At 38.7% G+C, this 20,942-nt stretch overlaps 1 protein-coding gene across 7 annotated transcripts in view; it reads left to right on the top strand.

Moving 5' to 3' along the window:
* The window catches only part of LOC105464844 (striatin), a 129,126-nt gene that overhangs the window by 63,625 nt on the left and 44,559 nt on the right, over positions 1-20,942 (top strand). For 6 of the 7 annotated variants that reach the window (XR_011611617.1, XR_011611616.1, XM_071076513.1 and 3 more), the window contains 3 exons: positions 2,125-2,260; positions 7,776-7,911; positions 20,108-20,218. Coding sequence is in view for 5 of the 7 variants with exons in the window: in XM_071076513.1 (XP_070932614.1) it covers positions 2,125-2,260; positions 7,776-7,911; positions 20,108-20,218 (383 nt within the window). In the remaining 2 variants the exon portion in view is untranslated. The remainder of the gene's footprint in view (positions 1-2,124; positions 2,261-7,775; positions 7,912-20,107; positions 20,219-20,942) is intronic. The other variant, XM_071076515.1, reaches the window with a different exon arrangement.

Raw genomic sequence — 20,942 nt, 5'->3', positions numbered from 1 at the left:
GATTGTGTATCATATAATTATATATAATTCTACTCAAAATAAGCATAAACAGTTCAATAAAGAGATTCTTATTTATTGGGAAAAAATTTCCATGATTGTTAATTGAATAAAAAACTGAAAATTCTGTGAATGTTTGACTTTTATTTTGACACTTGTTTAGGAAGGAAGAGTGGTTTTAATTGAATTCTATAAATTTTCTAGCAAGAAGATAGTTCCTGTTATTTGGAATATAAATTAAAATTATGGGATTAGGTAAAGGTTCATTGTAGGATTTTTATAAACAAAGTTCCTTCGAGCCTTAAAGTGTATTCAGTAATAATTAAGAATACATTTCCAACTTTGTAGGGTGCGTTAAAAAATACATTAACTTGTATTTGTAAATGTAAGGCATGGTATTTCTCTGTATAGACATAGACTATGTGGACATTATCTTTAGTTCTGTTTTTACCTTATGGGTTTAACGTAAGTCATCAAGTTAACTTAGATAGTATAATTTTTTATTTTATTTTGTTTATTTATTTATTTATTTTTTGAGACAGTCTCACTCTGTTGTCAGGCTGGAGTACAGTGGCGTGATCTTGGCTCACTGCAGCCTCCCCCTCTTGAGTTCAAGCGGTTCTCCTACCTCAGCCTCCCGAGTAGCTGGGACTACAGGCACCAGCCACCACGCCTGGCTAATTTTTTGTATTTTTAGTAGAGACGAGGTTTCACCATGTTGGCCAGGATGTTCTCAGTCTCGACCTCGTGATCTGCCCACCTTGGCCTCCAGAGGTACTGGGATTACAGGCATGAGCCACTATGCCTGGCCGATAGTATAAATGTTTTTGAAAACTATAATGCATACTTTAATAACCTTCAGTAAAGACTTTCAGGAAAGACCACTCTTGTGCATTTTGGCCTTGATTTGTCTTTTAAGAATGACAAAGATACTGTTGCTAATCTGTCCGATTTCAGTAGGGATAAAGAGTTAGGGGAGGGTGATACCAAACACAAAGCTGTAAGCAGATTTGAAATTTAAGATAGATCTCTTTTGAAAATTCTGTCCATAGTGGTGTATATATATATATATATATACATACACTTTTTTTTTTTTTTTTTTTTTTTTTTTTTTTTTTGGGAAAATCCTCTCTGTCTAAAAGATTACCTAATGAACTGGAGATAAATCTTTCTGTACTGGCCATTGAAATCTTTACTAAATTTGAGGGAACTAAATTCAAGTCATATATTTGAAAATTCAGCCATTTTTAAGAGATTAATGGCTTGTTAATCAACAGAGTCAAGTCTAGTAGCAATGTTAATTTGACTAGTGTATTGCTGTTAGTAACTTTAGGTACACATTTTCTCTTTTACTTTAGCTGTTAAGCAGAAATACAAGATTGCATCAGAGAAAAATGACATATTTGTTATTTCCTTAGTTGTGGAAACTTATGTAAGAGGTCAAAGGGAGAGTTGCAGAGAGGATAAGAGTAGAGAAAAAAGGAGGTAGAGATAATGAAAATATTTTAAAAAGAGAAATACATTAAAGTTGGTGTAAGGATCAAAATAATAATGAATCAGAAAGGGGAGTTTTTTACATTAGATTACCACTAATCTAAATAGATATGAGTAGCTCACGCCTGTAATCCCAGCACTTTGGGAGGCTGACTGAGGCTGAGGTGGGCGGATCACTTGGACTCAGGAATTAGAGACCAGCTTGGACAACATAGTGGAACCCTGTCTCTACTGAAAATACAAAATTAAAAGGGCATGGTGGCTCATGCCTGTAATCCCAGCTGCTCAGGAGGCTGAAACTGGAAAACTGCGTGAACCCAGGAGGCTGAGATTGGAATGAGTTAGATCATACTACTGCACTCTAGCCTGGGCGACAGAGCCCAGAGACTTTGTCTCCAGGTAGGTAGGTAGGTAGGTAGGTAGGTAGATAGGATTACAAAGTACTTAAAGAGTATCCACTTCATGTATTGCTTTTTAAATTTGTGAGAGTGTAATTGATAAGAATCAATGTAGATAATATGATTTGGGATTTATAGTTACCATATAAACAGAAGTTAATGCAACATATCATGGGTTAATTCTTTTGTCGAAGTTAAAAAGATTAACTAAGCAGTATATACATGTTTTAATCAGAAAATCAGAGTTAACAGATTCTGCCTCCGTGCTGGATAATTTCAAATTCCTTGAAAGTGCAGCTGCAGATTTCAGTGATGAAGATGAAGATGATGACCTTGATGGAAGAGAGAAAAGCGTCATTGATACTTCAACAGTGAGTTAGATAACTCATGATATAAATATTTTTAGGGACTATGATACATACTGTATAATGCATAAAAGAATCCATGTTCTTTAATCTTAACCCCTAGCTTTTTCTTTTTCATGAATTCGGAGACATTTATGAGGTTTTGTAATATTGATTTCAAGTTAAGAATATTTTTAGTATAGTAGCTTTCTCTTGAAATTCCTCACTTTTTTTTTTTTTTCTTTTTTTTTTTTTTTTTTTTTTGAGACGGAGTCTCACTCTGTCACCCAGGCTGGAGTGCGGTGGCCGGATCTCTGCTCACTGCAAGCTCCGCCTCCCGGGTTTACGCCATTCTCCTGCCTCAGCCTCCCGAGTAGCTGGGACTACAGGCGCTCACCACCTCGCCCGGCTAGTTTTTTGTATTTTTAGTAGAGACGGGGTTTCACCGTGTTAGCCAGGATGGTCTCGATCTCCTGACCTCGTGATCCGCCCGTCTCGGCCTCCCAAAGTGCTGGGATTACAGGCTTGAGCCACCGCGCCCGGCCGAAATTCCTCACTTTTTGACTTTTTGTTCATTCATTGAACAGGACAACTTTTCTATGGGGCAGATGAATATAGTAAATACTGTGTGTTATAACAGTGCAGGGTTATTGGTTGTTAGAATAGAATTGACAGACACATCATGGTGCCTGATGGCGACTAGCATCAGCTCTAATATATGCAGTTTTTGTCTCTCTTGTCAGGATTGTTTTGGTAGACAAATTCTGTAGACTTTCAGAACTCTTCCATTAGATTTCTTCAAAATTGTTTAGGATTCTTCTCAAGTTTCGTTCAGATGTTTATAAGCTTATTGACTTTCCCATGGCAGTTTCTTGGAATGAGAGATGTCTCTAAGTACCTACTTCTTTCTCTTCCCTTCTCTATTTTTGTCTCTTTTTCCCTCTTTCCCCTTTTCTTCTCTCTTCGCTTTTCTCCCCTTCTCCCTTCTCCCTCTTCTTCCTTCTTCCTCCTACTCCTTTTCCTTCTTTTTTAAGTAAGATATGAGGACATGTTTTGCTTTGTCTAGGAAAATGTTTGCATTTTTTCTTTCACACTAATTTATGAATAGAGAGGAGGAAAGTAAAGTAATATAAAGCAGATTGGACCTCTAAATAAAGACTTGGGTTTAAGCTCCAGTTTTGCCACTATTTGTGTTTCTTAATGCTTCAGGCTTAGTTTTTTCATTTGTAAAATGAGGATTGTTATAAATAGCCATTTTAACCATGGAGGATTTTGTGAGGAACAAAGAGACACTATGTGCGAAAATGATCTGTTTAAGTATAAAGTGCTTTCTAAGTGTAACCTGTCTGTGTTTTACGCCTTCTGTTTCTTGGGCGCCATCAGAGACTCAAATTATTACTGCCAGATTGTTGTTTTCCCTCACCACTATTCAGTAGTATTCTACTGATAAAGCCCTGCCATGGAAATTATTTGAACTTCAAGTAGTAACTTCCAATTTTTTTTATCCAAACAAGCAGTAGTAGCATATGTCTCAATTTACCATAGTAAAAGGAAAAGCCTAAATTTCTGTGACACTTTTTCTGTGTCTTGATCATCTGGAAATTGTGTAGCCCCTTGTGATTTCTATGGGATGCTGGCATTGAGATGTTATTTTTCCATCAAAATACTTTATTCATAGCTCAGTATTAAATAATGCCTTGAATCATAATGCTATATGATTCTGTAAGTTAGTAATATCAATTTAAATATTCAAAACATTCATAAACTAATTATTAAAACTATTACATATGATCTTACCAGAAATTCCTAAACCACAGACTGTTATCTTTTTAAGTAAGCAACATAATAAATATACTGTCTTCTAATTAGTGCAGATTATAGCAGTTCTGTGCTGAGTGCAGTGGCTTGTGCCTGTAATCCCAGCTACTCAGGAGGCTGAAGTGGGAGGATCAGTTGAGGCCAGGCAACATAAGCCTAAGCAACATAGCAAGACCCCATATCTAAAAAAAAAATTTTTTTAATTAGCCATGTGTGATGGCACACACCTGTATTTCCAACTACACAGGAGGCTGAGGAAGGAGGATCGCTTGAGCCCAGGAATTTGATGTTGCAGTGAACCATGATCATACCACTGCACTAAAAAATTTTTTTAGTTTTGGCCGGGTGCAGGGGCTCACGCCTGTAATCCCAACACTTTGGGAGGCCGGGACGGGTGGATCACAAGGTCAGGAGTTCAAGACCATCCTGGCCAGCATGATGAAGCCCGTCTCTACTAAAAATACAAAAAGTTAGTGGGGCATGGTGACATGCGCCTATAATCCCAGCTACTCAGGAGGCTGAGGCAGGAGAATCGCGGAGGCGGAGGTTGCAGTGAGCCGAGATTGTGCCACTGCACTCCAGCCTGGGTGAAAAGAGCAAAGTTCTGTCTCAAAAAAAAAAAAAAAGAATGAACGAACGAAAGAAAGAAAGAAATGTAAAAGAAGGTGAAGAGGCAGATAATGAAGAAAAAGAAGAAGATGCAGAGGTGGAAAATAATCCCACATGTAACCTGAAGAACAAACTCCAAAGATGGCAAAGAGAACGAAGAGGATATGAGGCTCTTCTTTCTCATATGAGGCCGACCCTTGTCGGCCTCCCAAAGTGCAGGGATTACAGGCGTGAGTCACTGCACTTGGCCCTTATTTTTCTTTGCCATCATTATTATCAGCATTCTCATCATCACCAGTTAAGTGTAATAACAACCTTGAGATTATACATGCATGTAAAAAGTGATCAGTTTCAAACTGTGTGAAGGCTAACTTCTGCAGCAACATTTAGTCTTCACACTCAGGAACTTTAGGAGGAAAAAGAATGGAACTAAGAGCTATTAACTATTTTTTTAGCCACAGTATAAAGAATCCCATGTCCCTTTGTGTCATGGCCCTCCTAATGGTTTTTGAAGTGACAGTTTATTCATTTTTCTAATCTGCTTAGGCATCCTATGTAACCCATAACGTCTTTGGTTTTCTCTTAATTTCTTTTTTTTTTTTTTTTTTTTTTTTTTGAGACGGAGTCTCGCTGTGTCTCCCAGGCTGGAGTGCAGTGGCGTGATCTCGGCTCACTGCAAGCTCTGCCTCCCGGGTTCACGCCATTCTCCCGCCTCAGCCTCCCAAGTAGCTGAGACTACAGGCGCCCGCCACCACGCCCGGCTAGTTTTTTGTATTTTTAGTAGAGACGGGGTTTCACCATGTTAGCCAGGATGGTCTCGATCTCCTGACCTCGTGATCCACCCGCCTCGGCCTCCCAAAGTGCTGGGATTACAGGCTTGAGCCACCGCGCCCGGCCTCTTAATTTCTTAAATTGGTTTATAAGCTGATTGAAGGCAGAAGTGGAGTGGAACCTTCTATGTCAGGAAGAAAAGTAATATATGCTTATTATTACAAACTCTACCCCTTCCTATTCTAATACTGTTCTCCAGTGGTAAACACAATTCATTTTTCTTCTATACCTAAACATTAAAAGCAGAGGACCTTTGGTTTATTTATTTAAAGTAGGATACTTAGTAAATAGTAATCTGCAATGACAGTAATAAATACGTCATTTATCTTTATTCTTTGTAAGGTTATACTGAGGCGATGAGACTAGTAACAGGTTTTTTTCCCCAAGAGTTGCTTTTGTTACTTAATACCATATTTAATGTTGAAAATACATTCAGACTTGCAACTTGAAGTTTCATGTACTTCTTATGGATTTTCCCTGGTCTTTTTGTCAGGCAGTGAGAACAAGGACTCTGTCTGTAAGATGTTGGAGATGGTCCCTCTGAATTACATCTGGCAACTCATCAGAGTCTAGAAGAGGAGACATTAAGCCTCTAGGGTAAAAGAAGATAGATTAGGCAATATATTTATATGTGGAACTCTGAGAATTGGGGTGTCCTGTTGGCATAACTCTTCAGATACACCTTTCTTTTTCTTTTTCTTTTTTTGTAATGGAGTCTCACACTGTCACCAGGCTGGAGCTCAGTGGTGCAATCTCAGCTCACTGCAAGCTCCGCCTCTTGGGTTCACGCCATTCTCCTGCCTCAGCCTCCCAAGTAGCTGGAACTGCAGGCGCTCGCCACCGCGCCCAGCTAATGTTTTTCTTTCATATTTTTAGTAGAGACGGGGTTTTCACTGTGTTAGCCAGGATGATCTCGACTTCCTGACCTTGTGATCCACCTGTCTCGGCCTGTCAAAGTGCTGGGATTGCAGGCATGAGCCACCGTGCTTGGCCCAGATACACCTTTCTACCTTAGGCTGGCTACCTAGGGAAAATTAGAACAGAATATTAGAATATGGTTTGTATTTATAAAAGAATACACATTCAGCATGAGTTTTCTGTCCCAGTCTGCCACACTGATCTTGCTTTTTTTGTTTGTCTAATAGATTTGCTAGATGTTAAGAGTGGGAGGTGCTGTAAGCATAGAAGTATTTCTTGATTTTAGGAAAATATCCCAAATAGTTAAACAAATTATTCTAGCGTCATTAAATACTCCTTTGATTTCTCCTATCCAGTTTTTATAAGTACCAGGACAGTTAAGGCCAGATAGGTTTTATCTGTGATGCCACCTTTGTTCTGTTGGTAGTGGTTTCTTGGAGTGCTGTGCTGAGAAGGATTTCTGAGGCTGTATCTTGTCTTTGATGATGAATGCTGTGATTGATGAATGATACCAATTATCAGCATGGGAACAGGGCCATACAAGTTACGTGTTTGTCATGTCTTGGGGTCTACTTCTGAACTCTCTAGTCTATCCTGTTGGTCTGTCTGTAAAACTTTTATATTTTTAAGCCACTCATAATAGTCCAGCGATAACATTTGATCATATCATGCTATTTCTGTTTTGCATGAAGTGAAGAAGCTGAAGTCTAGAGAAACTGAGATATTGAAATTTTATTCAAAGAAAATGCAAACCTAGCATCCTAATTTCTTTATGCCCATGTTGGTAAAGGTGATTGAGAAGGAGATAATTCATAAAGAGCTTAGGCATGTAGATCTCAAAAATTGCCTCTGCATATATTAAGCTTAAGTTTTAGCCCTTCAACTGGATTTATGATTCCAGAGTTATTTCTAAATATAGAAAAATGAAACATAACAGCCTTTACCAATTTGGTGTTAAATCTAAGTTAGATGCACTCTGAAAAATCAACATTTTAGGGAAAAAATTAAATACATAGAGAGCTACTAGAGAAAACTGATGCAAGGTTGGGACAGTAGAAATAATTATGGGAACCTAACAGAGTACCTTGTAAATCAACTAGCTGCTGTTTCAATACATGTCTTATATTTCAGCATGTGGTTCCATTGGTTTACTTAAAACAAGCCTAATACCGTTGAACAAAGTCTAAATTACTGCTTTAAAATTTATAATATACATCTTTTCTAAAACTATGTGATTTTCACTGAGTTAGATCGTACAGTTATTTAACACAACAGAGGTACACTTTCTGAAGAAAATAATTGAATTTTCTTATTCAGTGGTGAAGGGAAGCTATCTCTTATTTAATTTAGCATGTTTTTTCATCAGATTGTTAGGAAAAAAGCATTGTCTGACAGCAGTGAAGATCGAGATACAAAAGAAGCTCTAAAGGAGTTTGACTTCTTGGTTACATCAGAGGAAGGAGACAATGAATCTAGAAGTGCAGGCGATGGAACAGACTGGGGTAAGGAAGCATACTGGATCCAACCAGAGATGTTAAGTAAATAAAAGAATTTTATATTTTACCAGGAGGGCAATATCTTAACTATAATGTTGAAATATTGAACATTCTGTGAACTTGTTACTACTAGCACCCTTTATCCAGGGTGTTTGTGTGTGTGTGTTTAAAGAACATTGTATAACTACCTCATTTAAAAAGAAAAAAATACAGTATAAAAAGAATTTGAATTACTAAATAGAATATTCTGTTTTCTGTTTAGACAGTAGAACTTGCAAATCTAGATTTTTGTGGAAATTGATTATGAGACTTTAGAGGATTTTTGGAGATCTCATTTCTGACATCTTACATGCAAAAAGGAGTATAAGTTAGAAAAGTGTAGTCAGTCATTCATTGTAGTTTAAGATTTGACAGTTTGTACAAGGCATAGAAGTTTTCTTCTCAAAATGTTCTAAAAAAATCGAATATTTTAAACATCTAATAAGAGTGAAAACAAGTATTTTGGGGAAACTTCCACAGCATAGATCATTCTAGTATGAAGATGTTATCACTATCAAGTTATTTAATAGAACAAAGGTACACTTTTTGTTTTTGAGATGGAGTCTAGCTCTGTTACCCAGGCTAGAGTACAGTGGGGCGATCTCGGCTCACTGCAGCCTCCGCCTCCCAGGTTAAATCTGTTCTTCTACCTCAGCCTCCCAAGTAGTTGGGATTATGGGCACCCATGACCATGCCCAGCTAATTTTTGTATTTTTAGTAGAGACGGGGTTTTGCCATGTTGGCCAGGCTGGTCTTGAACTCCTGACCTCAGGGTGATCCACCTGCCTCAACCTCCCAAAGTGCTAGGATTGCAGGCATGAGCCAGTGTGCCTGGCCCAGTGGCACACTTTCTGAAGAAAGTCATTGAATCGACTTAAGGTAGGATTATGATAAATCCTTCAAAACAAAAGTGATTCATTTCATCAGATGTATGTATATTTGTGTGAGAGAGAGAGAGAGAGAGACAGAGATTGAAATTGAGAGAAATTTTCTCTTGAGATTGAAGAATTTCATTACTTAATTAGTTTACACTCTGTGTACTTCATTTTCCTTGGAGCTTTTCTTTTTTTTGAGACAAAGTGTCACTCTGATGCCCAAACTGGAGCGTAGTGGCTTGAATACAACAAACTACAGCTTCAACCTCCTGGGCTCAAGTGATCACAGGTGTGCACCATTACGCCTGGCAACTGTTTTTGGTTTTTAGTAGAGACAAGGTCTTGCCATGTCACCCAGGCTGGTCTCAAAATGGGTTTAAGTGATCCTCCTGCCTTGGTCTCCCAAAATGCTGGAATTATAGATGTGAGCCACCACTCTCAGCCTCCTTGGAGCTTTTCTTTGGGACCAACTTAACTATGTTGAACTTTAAACTTTGAATGTTTTATTGTTTAAAAAAATTGATAAAGTTGGCTGGGTGGCTCAGACCTGTGATCCCAGGACTTTGGGAGGCCAAGGTGGGAGGATTGCTTGAGTCAAGACGTTCGAGACCAGGCTGGGCAACATGGCAAAACCCTATCTCTACAAAAAAATACAAAAATTAACTGGGCATGGTGGCGTGTGCCTGTAGTCCCAGCTGCTTGGGATGCCAAGGTGCAAGGATCATTTGAGCCTGAGGAGGTTGAAGTGAGCCATGATCAAGCCACGCCAGCCTGAGTGACAGAGTAAGACCCTGTGTCATAAAGAAAAGGATAAAGTTATTTTCACACTTGTAATTTTTTTGTCTGCTACACCGTATAGTTCTGCTGATGACCTAATATAACTTCCTACTTTCAAGGTTTTCTTTCAACCCTAAAGCGAAATTTTAAGGATATTTCATCTTCGTTTTTGAAGTTGTGTTTTTACTATGTGTCGTATACATTTCACTTAAAACAAGAGCACACATTTTTCTTATGAAGGGTTTAGGAAACTAGTTTTCAAAAAAACTAAATATGTTGGGGAAGAGTAAGTGAGTAAATCTTTCTTTCTGTTTGGCTATTCTGGCACATTAACTGTTGGTCTCCTGCTCTTTAATTGACAAATCTACAAATTAGATTACATTAAGACCTGTTAAGGGAGGACTAGGAAATTTTTTGCTTCTTTGAGGAAAAGGAATGGATAATTGATTTCTCTGTTTTTAAATTTCTTTTTGAGGTGGAGTTCTGCTTTTGTTGCCTAGGCTGGAGTGCAATGGCACTATCTCGGCTCACTGCAACCTCTGCCTCCTGGGGCGGCTTCAGCCTCCCTAGTAGCTGGGATTATGGGCGCCTGCCACCATGCCTGGCAAATTTTTGTATTTTTAGTAGAGATGGAGTTTCGCCATTTTGGCCAGGCTGTTCTCAAACTCCTGATCTCCGGTGATCCACCCACCTCAGCCTCCCAAAGTGCTGGGATTACAGGTGTGAGTCACCGCACCCAGCCGGTTTCTGTTTGTTTGTTTATTTTTGAGACGGAGTCTCGCTGTCTCCCAGGCTGGAGTGCAGTGGCACGGTCTCAGCTCACTGTAAGCTCTGCCTCCTGGGTTCACACCATTCTTCTGCCTCAACCTCCCCAGTAGCTGGGACTACAGGCGCCTGCCACCACGCCCGGCTAATTTTTTGTATTTTTAGTAGAGACGGGGTTTCACCGTGTTAGCCTCGATCTCGATCTCCTGACCTCATGATCCACCTGCCTTGGCCTCCCAAAGTGCTGGGATTAGAGGCGTGAGCCACTGCGCCCAGCCCGGTTTCTCTGTTTTTAAAGTGTAGAGCATATTTTGCATTTATAGGTAGGTAACTTCTGTAGTATTCACATATCCACAAGGTAAATATGACTAACGTAGTAATCTTTCACAGTTCATGACAGTTCATGACAGCAATAATTTACTAAACCTTTTGAAAAATAATTAATTTGTATTTAACACATTTTGAAATTAAACATTATTTAGCATTCTTTAATGTTTGGCTGAAAAATTTTTCTTACGTTTTTCTGCCACTGAGAAGTTAGAGTCCTTATACAGAGGAAATAGGATTACGTGCTATAATTTGGTATTGTAATTTACTTTTTCAGGATTGTGCTTTGGCATAGGGGAAAGGTGAGAGGCAAACATACGGAAGGTTACCTTATTTCCATTTCCCTGTTTTGAAATAGTTTACAAGAGTCTTTGGTTTTGAGTCTGCAAAAAGTTGTTTGCAATTTTCTGACACCTCACAATGAGATTTTAGAATGTATTGATTTGCTAAATGTCAAATTATATTTATTTCAATACAAATTAATGGCATAGAGATGTGATTGTATAGAAGACTTAGTTAAGACATGCTAAAGTATTAATGAGAAGATGGTTGGATTTTTTTTGTTTTTTTGAGACGGAGTCTTGCTCTGTTGCCCAGTTTGGAGTATAGTGGCACGTTCTGGGCTCCCAGCAACCTCTGCCTCCCAGGTTCAAGTGATTCTCCTGCCTCAGCCTCCCGAGTAGCTGGTACTACAGGTGTGCACCACCAAGCCCAGCTAATTTTTGTACTTTTAGTAGAGACTGGGCTTTGCCTCCTTGGCCAGGATGATCTTGAACTCCTGAACTTGGATGATCCTCCCACCTCAGCCTCCCAAAAGTACTGGGATTACAGGCGTGAGCCACTGTGCCCGGCCAAGAGTTGGAATTTTGACATTAAGGTTTTCCAACTTATGTTAAATTTAAATAAGACTGGGCGCAGTGGCTCATACTTGTAATCTCAGCGACTCCCGAGTCTGAAGCAGGAGGATAACTTGAATCCAGGAGTTCCAGACCAGCCTGGGAGTTATAGTGAGACCCCATCTCAGAATGAATGAATGAATGAATGAATGAATGAATGACATATTTTTGCCCATATTTGAGAATTTTAACTAAAAGAGAAAATTACACTAAATGATACTATCGATGAATATTGCTTTTATTTATTTACTTATTTATTAATAAAAAAATAGAGATGGGTTTCACTATATTGCCCAGGCTAGTCTCTAACTCCTGGGCTCAAGTGATCTTCCTACCTCAGCCTCCCAAAGTGCTAGGATTACAGGTTGAGCCACTGTGCCCAGCCAAATGTTTTCTGGGTGATTGGTTGGTTGGTTTGTTTTGAAACAGAGTCTCACACTGTTTCCTGGGCTGGAGTGCAGTGGTGCGATCTCAGCTCACTGCAACCTCCGCTTCCAGGGTTCAAGCAATTCTCCTACCTCAGCCTCCCAAGCATCTGGGATTACAGGTGCCTGCCACCACCCCAGCTAATTTTTTGTAGTTTTATTAGAGACGGGGTTTCACTGTGTTTGCCAGGCTGGTCTCAGACTCCTGACCTCGTGATCCGCAAATATTCAAATACTCTTAAGTTTATATTTAAATTTTCATGAAGATATTTAGGATAAGATTTATGGTTTGTGTTGCTTTTCACCCACTGAAATTTAAGAACATTTGCTAGATTGAAAAGACCTTAATGGCTTAATATTTGGGCAAGTATTTATTTGTTGTGAGAATGTAATGTATCATTTTGATATTATTTTTTGTTTATCTTTATATAAAAACTTCCACTAAGTTTTCTTAAAAGATGAACCCATGTTTTTTTATTTGAAATAGACGTTCCTTTAAGTTAATATTTCATCCATAAAGATAAAAGTAGCTCCAAATATGATATAAAATTGTTTTATAGAATGTATTATTTAGATGTAGATATACCACATTATGAACTTTTCATCTACTTTTATTTAAACAGCTATATTAAATAGATATTTTTTCTTTTCTATTTTACTGTTCTTCACCATAGGATATTTATTCATTTTTATGACCTTAAAAAAGTTGTTGGCCAGGTGCAGTGGCTCACGCCTGTAATCCCAGCACTGCGGGAGGCCAAGTTGGGCAGATCACGAGGTCAGGAGATCGAGACCATCCTGGCTAACATGGTTAAACCCGTTTCTACTAAAAATACAAAAAAATTAGCCGAGCGTTGTGGCACACGCCTGTAGTCCCAGCTACTCGGGAAGCTGAGGCAGGAGAATCGCTTGAACCTGGGAGGTGGAGGTTGCAGTGAGTGGAGGTTGCGCACCACTGCACTCCAGCCTGGGCGCGAGAGCGAGACTCTGTCTCAAAAAAAAAAATTGTTTAATTTTTCCTGTAAAAATTTTGTGCATAGATCATTAAAAGTACTCTCAGTTGTTTTGCTATTCAAAGCAGTGCTATATTGAAATTATATTTTTAATTGTCTGTAACATATGTAAAGAAATCTTACTTAGAGTTGTATATTGACTTTTTATACAGGCATTAAGGCTTATAGCCAGGACAGATATCCTACTGAGTTGCAGCAGTAGGGTCTGGCTATGTTTATGCTTTATTACTGGCACCTGACATTTTTCATTGTTTTTCTTTCTAAGCTCAGCAGTGTGTTTACTTTTTTTTTTTCTCTGATACCAAGTCTCACTCTGTCACCCAGGCTGGAGTGCAGTGGCATGATCCCAGCTTACGGCAACTTCCACCTCCCGAGTTCAAGCAATTCTCATGCCTCAGCCTCCTGAGTAGCTGGGACTACAGGTGTGCGCCACCACGCCCGGCTAATTTTTGTATTTTTAGTAGAAGCAGGGTTTCACCATGTTGGCCAGGCTGGTCTTGAAATTCCTGACGTCAGGTGATGTGCCCGCTTCAGCCTTCCAAGGTGCTGGGATTACAAGCATGAGCCACTGCTCCCAGCCTTGTATTTACTTTTTTTTTTTTTTTTTTTTTTTGAGACGGAGTCTCGCTCTGTCGCCCAGGCTGGAGTGCAGTGGCCAGATCTCAGCTCACTGCAAGCTCCGCCTCCCGGGTTCCCGCCATTCTCCTGCCTCAGCCTCCCAAGTAGCTGGGACCACAGGCGCCGCCACCTCGCCTGGCTAATTTTTTGTGTTTTTAGTAGAGACGGGGTTTCGCCGTGTTAGCCAGGATGGTCTCCATCTCCTGACCTTGTGATCCGCCCGTCTCGGCCTCCCAAAGTGCTGGGATTACAGGCTTGAGCCACCGCGCCCGGCCCGTATTTACTTTTTTAAAGTTAAGTTTTATATTATGTTCTTCCCAGAAGAGGATAGGGATCTGTTGGTTTGGGTCCAACCTTTCATGATGTTTGAACTTGAATTCTCCATGTGAATTTTAAAATCATTTCTTCATGTTGCATGAATAACTGAAGATTTGATTTCAGTTTCCCATATATGTAAATAATTTGCAGCCAATTGTTATCTGTTCAATATCGAGTGGTCTCCTCAATAAAAAAAGATATAAGTCCCAAATTATACAGATTACCCTGTTTATAAATAGTATTTTTTTGGTTTTTTGTTTTTTTCTTTTTCAACTTTTATTTTAGTTTTGGGAGTACATTTGCAGGTTTGTTACTTGGCTATATTGTGTGATGATACAGTTAGTTATATTGTGTGATGATGCAGTTTAGGATATGAATGATATGTACTGATCCATGGACTGAGCATAGTACCCTTACTTACCAGTTGGTTTTTCAGCCTTTACTACCCTTCCTGCCTCCCGCGTCTAGTAGTCCCCAGTGTCTTTGTTGCTTTCTTTATGTCCATGAGTACCTACTGTTTAGCTCCGAATTGTATTTGGTTTTCTGTCTATGTTAATTTACTTGGGATAAATACAGATTCTAATATACCTTTAAGAACTAGAACACAGGCTATAAGACTGGAATATAAGTATTACTTCTGTCCAACTGTTACTTAGTATGTTTTGCTTAAAATGAAGAACTTTTTTTTACATTTTTAGTTATACACATTAGAAATACTAATTAAATCCCTGTTTTTTTGGTATATTTCGTCTCTGAAGGAAAAATGAAAGAATTCTAAAGCCAAAATGAAAAAAAGTAAGGTATCTTTTCCTTCTCTCATTCATTTAAAAATTTTGTTGAAATTGTTCCTCCTTCACAATTGCTTGGTTTTTTTATGTAGTGACTCATAAGAAAACTCTGTTAGGTAAGTTCAAGGAAAAGGTTTCCTAATGTTTTTAACAAAAAAAAATAGATTTTTTGTAACCTTTTTTCCATCTGAGACATTATACAATAAAATTGATTTGTGTTTGCCTCAAGGAGATGTTCTTCCTCTGTAAATATTGAACAATCCCAGTAGCACAAGGTCTAGAAGAGATATTTTGTTATGTTGCTAATTTTTCTGCCTTGCATTCAGGGTAGACTTCAACCCCTCCCCCCTTAGTTATCACAAACCATTATAATAAGGGCATTTGTTGAATCTTTTTTTTTTGGTTTGTTTGGTTTTTTTTTTTTTGACAGAGTCTCACTCTGTCGCCCAGGCTAGAGTGCAATGGCACGATCTTGGCTCACTGCAATCTCTGCCTCCTGGGTTCAAGCAGTTCCCCTGCCTCAGCCTCTGGAGTAGCTGGGATTACAGGTGCCTGCCACCACGCCTGGGTATTTTTTGTATTTTAGTGGAGACGGTGTTTCACTGTGTTGGTCAGGCTGGTCTCGAACTCCTGACCTCAAGTGATCTGCCCGCCTCGGCCTCCCAAAGCCAGGGATTACAAGCATGAGCCACCAGGCCTGGCCCATTTGTTGAATCTTTTAATGACTCTTTTTGTTGAGGTGTTAAGTAAGTTACTTAAGTAAGGTTGACTGTCTATCCCTGATGTGAAATTTGAAACCTGAAATGCTCCAAATTCTGAAACTTGTTGAACACTGACATGATACTTAAAGAAAATATGCATTGGAGCATTTTGGATTTGGGATTTTTGGATTAGGGGGTGCTGAACCAGTATAATACAAATATTCCAAAATCCAAAATAATTTGAAATCCGAAATACTTCTAGTCCCAAGCATTTCGGGTAAGGGATAGTCACTTGTAGTGTATTATTTTGCTTTTATATTGGAGCTTCCTATGAGAGCAAGAAACTGATTGTATTTGTAAGTCCAGCTGACTTCTTCTTGCCCTTTGGATTCAGTTGAAAATTACTTTCTAGGATGATTGGTAGGTTCATTTGCCCCAGAATCATTAAAAAATAGTTTTCTGGGCCGGGCACAGTGGTTCACACCTGTAATCCCAGCGCTGTGGGAGGCCAAGGCGGGTGGATCACCTAAGGTCAGGAGTTCGAGACCAGCCTGGCCAACCTGGTGAAACACCGTCTCTACTAAAAATACAAAAATTAGTTGGGCATTGTGGCGGGTGCCTGAAATCCCAGCTACTTGGGAGGCTGAGGCAGGAAAATCACTTGAACCTGGGAGGCAGAGGTTGCAATGAGCCGAGATTGCCATTGCACTCCAGCCTGGGCAACAGAGTGAGACTCTGTCTCAAAAAAAAAAAAAAAAAAAAAAGTTTTCTTGTGCAGCAATAATATTGACAATAGTAACTTTATAACCATAGCACACAATAAATTTTTCATATGCCTTTACTTTTCCTTAAACCATGTAAATTTTCCATTACCTTCAGGGACTGTGTCATGGTACCAATGGCATTTCTTTTCCTTTTTTTGTAGCAAATAATTGAAGAAATTATCTAAGATATTTATTTAGTCATTGAAGAATACAGTGGCTATCTAGTGACTGGCTTTTCTTTCAAGAAAAGAGGTCTGGAAACCAAAGGGAAGTTAAAGTGAAACAGGCCTCTATTCTGTCTTATTCCCTACTGAGCTTGTGTATCAAGTTACTCATATTTTAGGCAAGTCCACCTACATAGCTGCATCTGCCGTGCTGCACTGAGGTCTTTCTCTGAGGTATCACACATCTGCATAGATATAGTTGGTCATTTTAATTGTGAATCATATCGCAAGGGTACCGGAGGTTGGTTTTTCCCAAGGACAGCTGCACTGTTCCTTGTGTAACTTCCTTTACTTTAATGTATGAGTCATAGCTCAGTGTATTATATGATACATGTGTGTACATTTTACTTAGCCTACTATATGAGTCACATGCATGACTGTTCTCACAATTGAGTTTTCTCATTCTTTAGTAGTGTGCTGAATAGTTCTGTTAGTGAGCATGAGTAAATGGAATGTTTCAGTTTACTGGAGGTTTCTTTACCAGTCGTTTGACTTGTGTGTTTTAGAATTTTATAATTCAGATTCGAAGGGTTCACTTCTAACAAATTAACAAAACTAGATTGCAAAACTTGTCTAATTGAGTGAGTGAACATTTAAACCATTTTAAGGGTTCGCTCCATCTCTCTCCTACTGTACTCCCTCCCTGCTCTACCAAAATAAAAAAGGAATATGCTTAGGTTCAGTATCTGGTTAGATTCTTGCAAGCAAAAAGATTTTACCGTACATCTTGCATGATTATTATTGTTCTTATGAATCTAGTAAGATTATAAGACTACATTTTAACTTCAAAAACCTGAAGACATTCTGGGGACCCAAAAGCCATCTAGTTTAATTTGTTATTAAGACTTGATTGATGAAAATTAACATTTTTAATTGTTACGTCTTTCTGGGAAGATAAAGATAGATTATAGTTAAGTGTATAAAAGTGTTGTTTAAAGTGATTTTTAATAGTATTATATTCAGAGGCCCAGGAAACAGTTATCTAAACTGGATTGAAACTCAAATTGTTAAAAACAGATTTCTGTTTATTATTATTCACTTCGGTTTACTCCGATCATTCATTCAACAAATACTGATCAAGTGCTTTCTATTTGCCAGGTTTTCTAGGTGAAGATCCTTATTCTTCTGGTGCTTACATTCCACTAAGAGGATATAGTATGTCAGAAGGTGATAAATGCTATGGAAAGTAGAAAAAGTACAGAGTAAGGGAGATAGAGAGAGCTCGGGTCAGTGTAGGGTAGAGAGAGCAGTTTACAATTCAAAATAGAGTGGTTAGCTGGGTGCGGTGGCTCATGCCTGTAATCCCAGCACTTTGGGAGGCTGAGGTGGGAAGATTGCTTGAGCCCAGGAGTTTGAGACCAGCCTGGGCAATGTAGCGATACTTCATCTCTACAAAAAATTTTTTAAAAATTAGCTGGGCATGGTGGTACACACCTGTTGTCCCAGCTACTTGCCGGGCAGAGGTGGAAGGATTGCTTGAGCGCAGGAGATCAAGTCTGCGGTGAGTTGAGATTGTGACAGTGCACCCCAGCTGGTTTGATAGAATGAGATCCTGCCTCAAAAATATATAAATAAATAAATAAATATGTGTGTATATATATATTTAAGTTAAAAACCCATAAAATATAGTGGCCATGGTAAGCCCCATTGAGAAGGTAACAACTGAATAAAAGACATGATAAGGGGATTGGCCATCTGGGGAAAAAGTGTTCAGGAAGAAGAAAGCCAGCACAAATGCCCTAAGATAGCAGCATCCCTGGCATGCCTGAGAAATTTAAGGGAGCCAGAGTGGCTACAGCAGAGTGATTCTAGGGAGAATGTAGTAAGAAATGACCAGATTATCTTGGGCCATGTAGACCAGTGGTGAGATGGGGAGCCATGGGAGGGATTTGAGCAAGAAGGGTGACATGATATTTTATTTTAAACCATCACTGGCTGCTACATTGAGAATAGACTGCACAGGGAAACTAGTGTTGATAATAGACTTGGGGGAGGGGAAGCAATTATTGCAGTAATCCTAGCAAGAGATCATAGTGGTCAGAGAAGTAGTAGATGTGCTGAGAAGCCAGATTCTGAAATTTGTGAAGGTAGAGAAAATAGTTTTTCCTGATATATTTAATGTGGTGTGGGAAAGAATGGGTATTGCTCTGAGCAAGTGCACATATAGAGTTGTCATCAAATAAGGTGGGGAACCCTTTGGATGGAACAGATTGGATGGGGAGAGAGGTTGGGTGTTTGGTTTTGTATGTTTGCTTTGAGGTATCTGTTAGTCTTCCTAACGGAAATGTAGAATGAACAGTTGGAGATATCAGTCTTGGGTTCAAGCTAGCATTCTGAGTTAACATTTACATAGCATTATATAGTATTTATGTTGTTTTATAGTAAATATAAATATATAACATTCTTTAAATTTTCTTCTCTTGAAATAGTGACAATTGATTATTGATTTTCTTTACTACTAGAAGCTGTTTCCTGTTTTAAGAATGTATAAACTTAACATCACTTAAATTGTAAATTTTAAATGAAGGTTGATTAATACGTTTTAACAAATGCTGTGTATTAAGCCTGTAAAATAAAAATTATCACTTTTTTTTTCTTTTTTCTTTTTTTTTGAGATGGAGTCTCGCTCTGTTGCCCAGGCTGGAGTGCAGTGGTGCCATCTCGGCTCACTGCAAGCCCTGCCTCCTGGGTTCACGCCATTCTCCTGCCTCAGCCTCCTGAGTAGCTGGGACTACAGGCGCCTGCCACCTCACCCAGCCAATTTTTTGTATTTTTAGTAGAGACGGGGTTTCACTGTGTTAGCCAGGATGGTCTCAATCTCTTGACCTCGTGATCCGCCCACCTCGGCCTCCCAAAGTACTGGGATTACAGGCGTGAACCACCGTGCCTGGCAATGATCACTTATTGATGAACACATGGCAAAAATATCAAATTCTTTAAAAGATCATTAGAGTTTATTTTGTACAATCTCTAAATAATAATTTTCTCTCATCACATAAATTAATACGAAGTGTCTTTTTGTGTTAGTCCTAGTGGAATTCTGAAAACGAGAACTTCTGTTTTTGTTTGTTTGTTTTCTGAGACAGAGTTTCGCTCTTGTTGCCCAGGCGGGAGTATGGTGGCACAATCTGGGCTAATTGCAACCTCTGCCTCCTGGGTTCAGGAGAGTCTCCTGCCTCAGCCTCCCAAGTAGCTGGGATTACAGGCATGAGGTACCATGCCCAGCTAATTTGGTATTTTTTTTAATAGAAATGTTGTTTCACCATTTGGTCAGGCTGGTCTCGAACTCCTGACCTCATGTGATCCACCTGCCTCGGCCTCCTAAAGTGCTGGAATTACAGGCATGAGCCACCGTGCCTGGCCAAGAAGTTGTTTGGGCTTAATTTACTAAAAATCACTAAAATATTTCAGGGGTGTGTGTGTGTGTGTGTGTGTGTGTTTGTGTGTGTGTCTTTCAAGAGAAACTTACTATTCTAGGAAATCACACTGATAATTTATTCTTAGTGATTATATTTTTTTGTGTGACATATATATATATAATGAATAAACAATGACTTCTTTTAAGTTAGTGATACTATAAAGAAAATGGTTGTTATGTCATTCAGACATATTGACTCAGAGTGTTCAATATTTTATTGAAAAACACTGTTTCATTTGTTTCACTCTGTTTAGAAAAGGAAGACCAGTGTCTCATGCCTGAAGCCTGGAATGTGGACCAGGGAGTAATTACCAAACTCAAGGAACAATACAAAAAGGAGAGAAAGGGGAAAAAGGGGGTGAAGAGTAAGTGGAAAACATTGTATCTGTAAATCATAAATCTTGCCTCTTTACATCCCCCAGTGTTTTTTTTCAATGTTTTCCTAAAACTACTTACTCTTTTTCATTTCTGCTCCTGACCTCTTTCCTTTTCACCTGCTCTCAGGGGTTGAAATTAAATGATTAGCTATTTAATTATGAACTTAAAAGAAAACAACCCACATGTACTTATGGAATCATGTATACTGTATCCCAATAATAAATCCAGAGCCTCATGAGTATTGGGCTGTGTATTCAAACACAGTGATAATTTGGTTTTTAAAAGTACCTGTGCTTGTATTAACAGTGTTTTTTGTTTTTTTGTTTTTTCAGTAACAATTTATAACTCATTTAGTGTGAACCTCTGGCAATCCACCAAAATTATTGCTTATAATTTTAGACATTGGTGACAGAAAGAAAGTTAATTTCTACCCCTGAATGTTCTATGTGTTCATAACATGCAGTTCATTTACTCATAGCACTATATGCTATACAGGGCACAGAGTCAAATATATAACTTCTAAAAATATTTATTTTCTATTTAAACATTTTTGACCAGTTTTATTTATAACATTATTACCAATTACCTTTTTTCCTTTTTAATAAAATATGTGCCGCATCAAAAACAAAAGCCAGAAGGAAATTTCTAGCCCTGTGAATCATATATGTTTAATTATTTCATTATGCAAATTATTTAGCAATGAATCTAGTT

Source organism: Macaca nemestrina, chromosome 13 (genome assembly GCF_043159975.1).
Source record: "Macaca nemestrina isolate mMacNem1 chromosome 13, mMacNem.hap1, whole genome shotgun sequence".
Taxonomy (NCBI): domain Eukaryota; kingdom Metazoa; phylum Chordata; class Mammalia; order Primates; family Cercopithecidae; genus Macaca; species Macaca nemestrina.
This window is presented reverse-complemented; position numbering and strand designations above follow the sequence as displayed.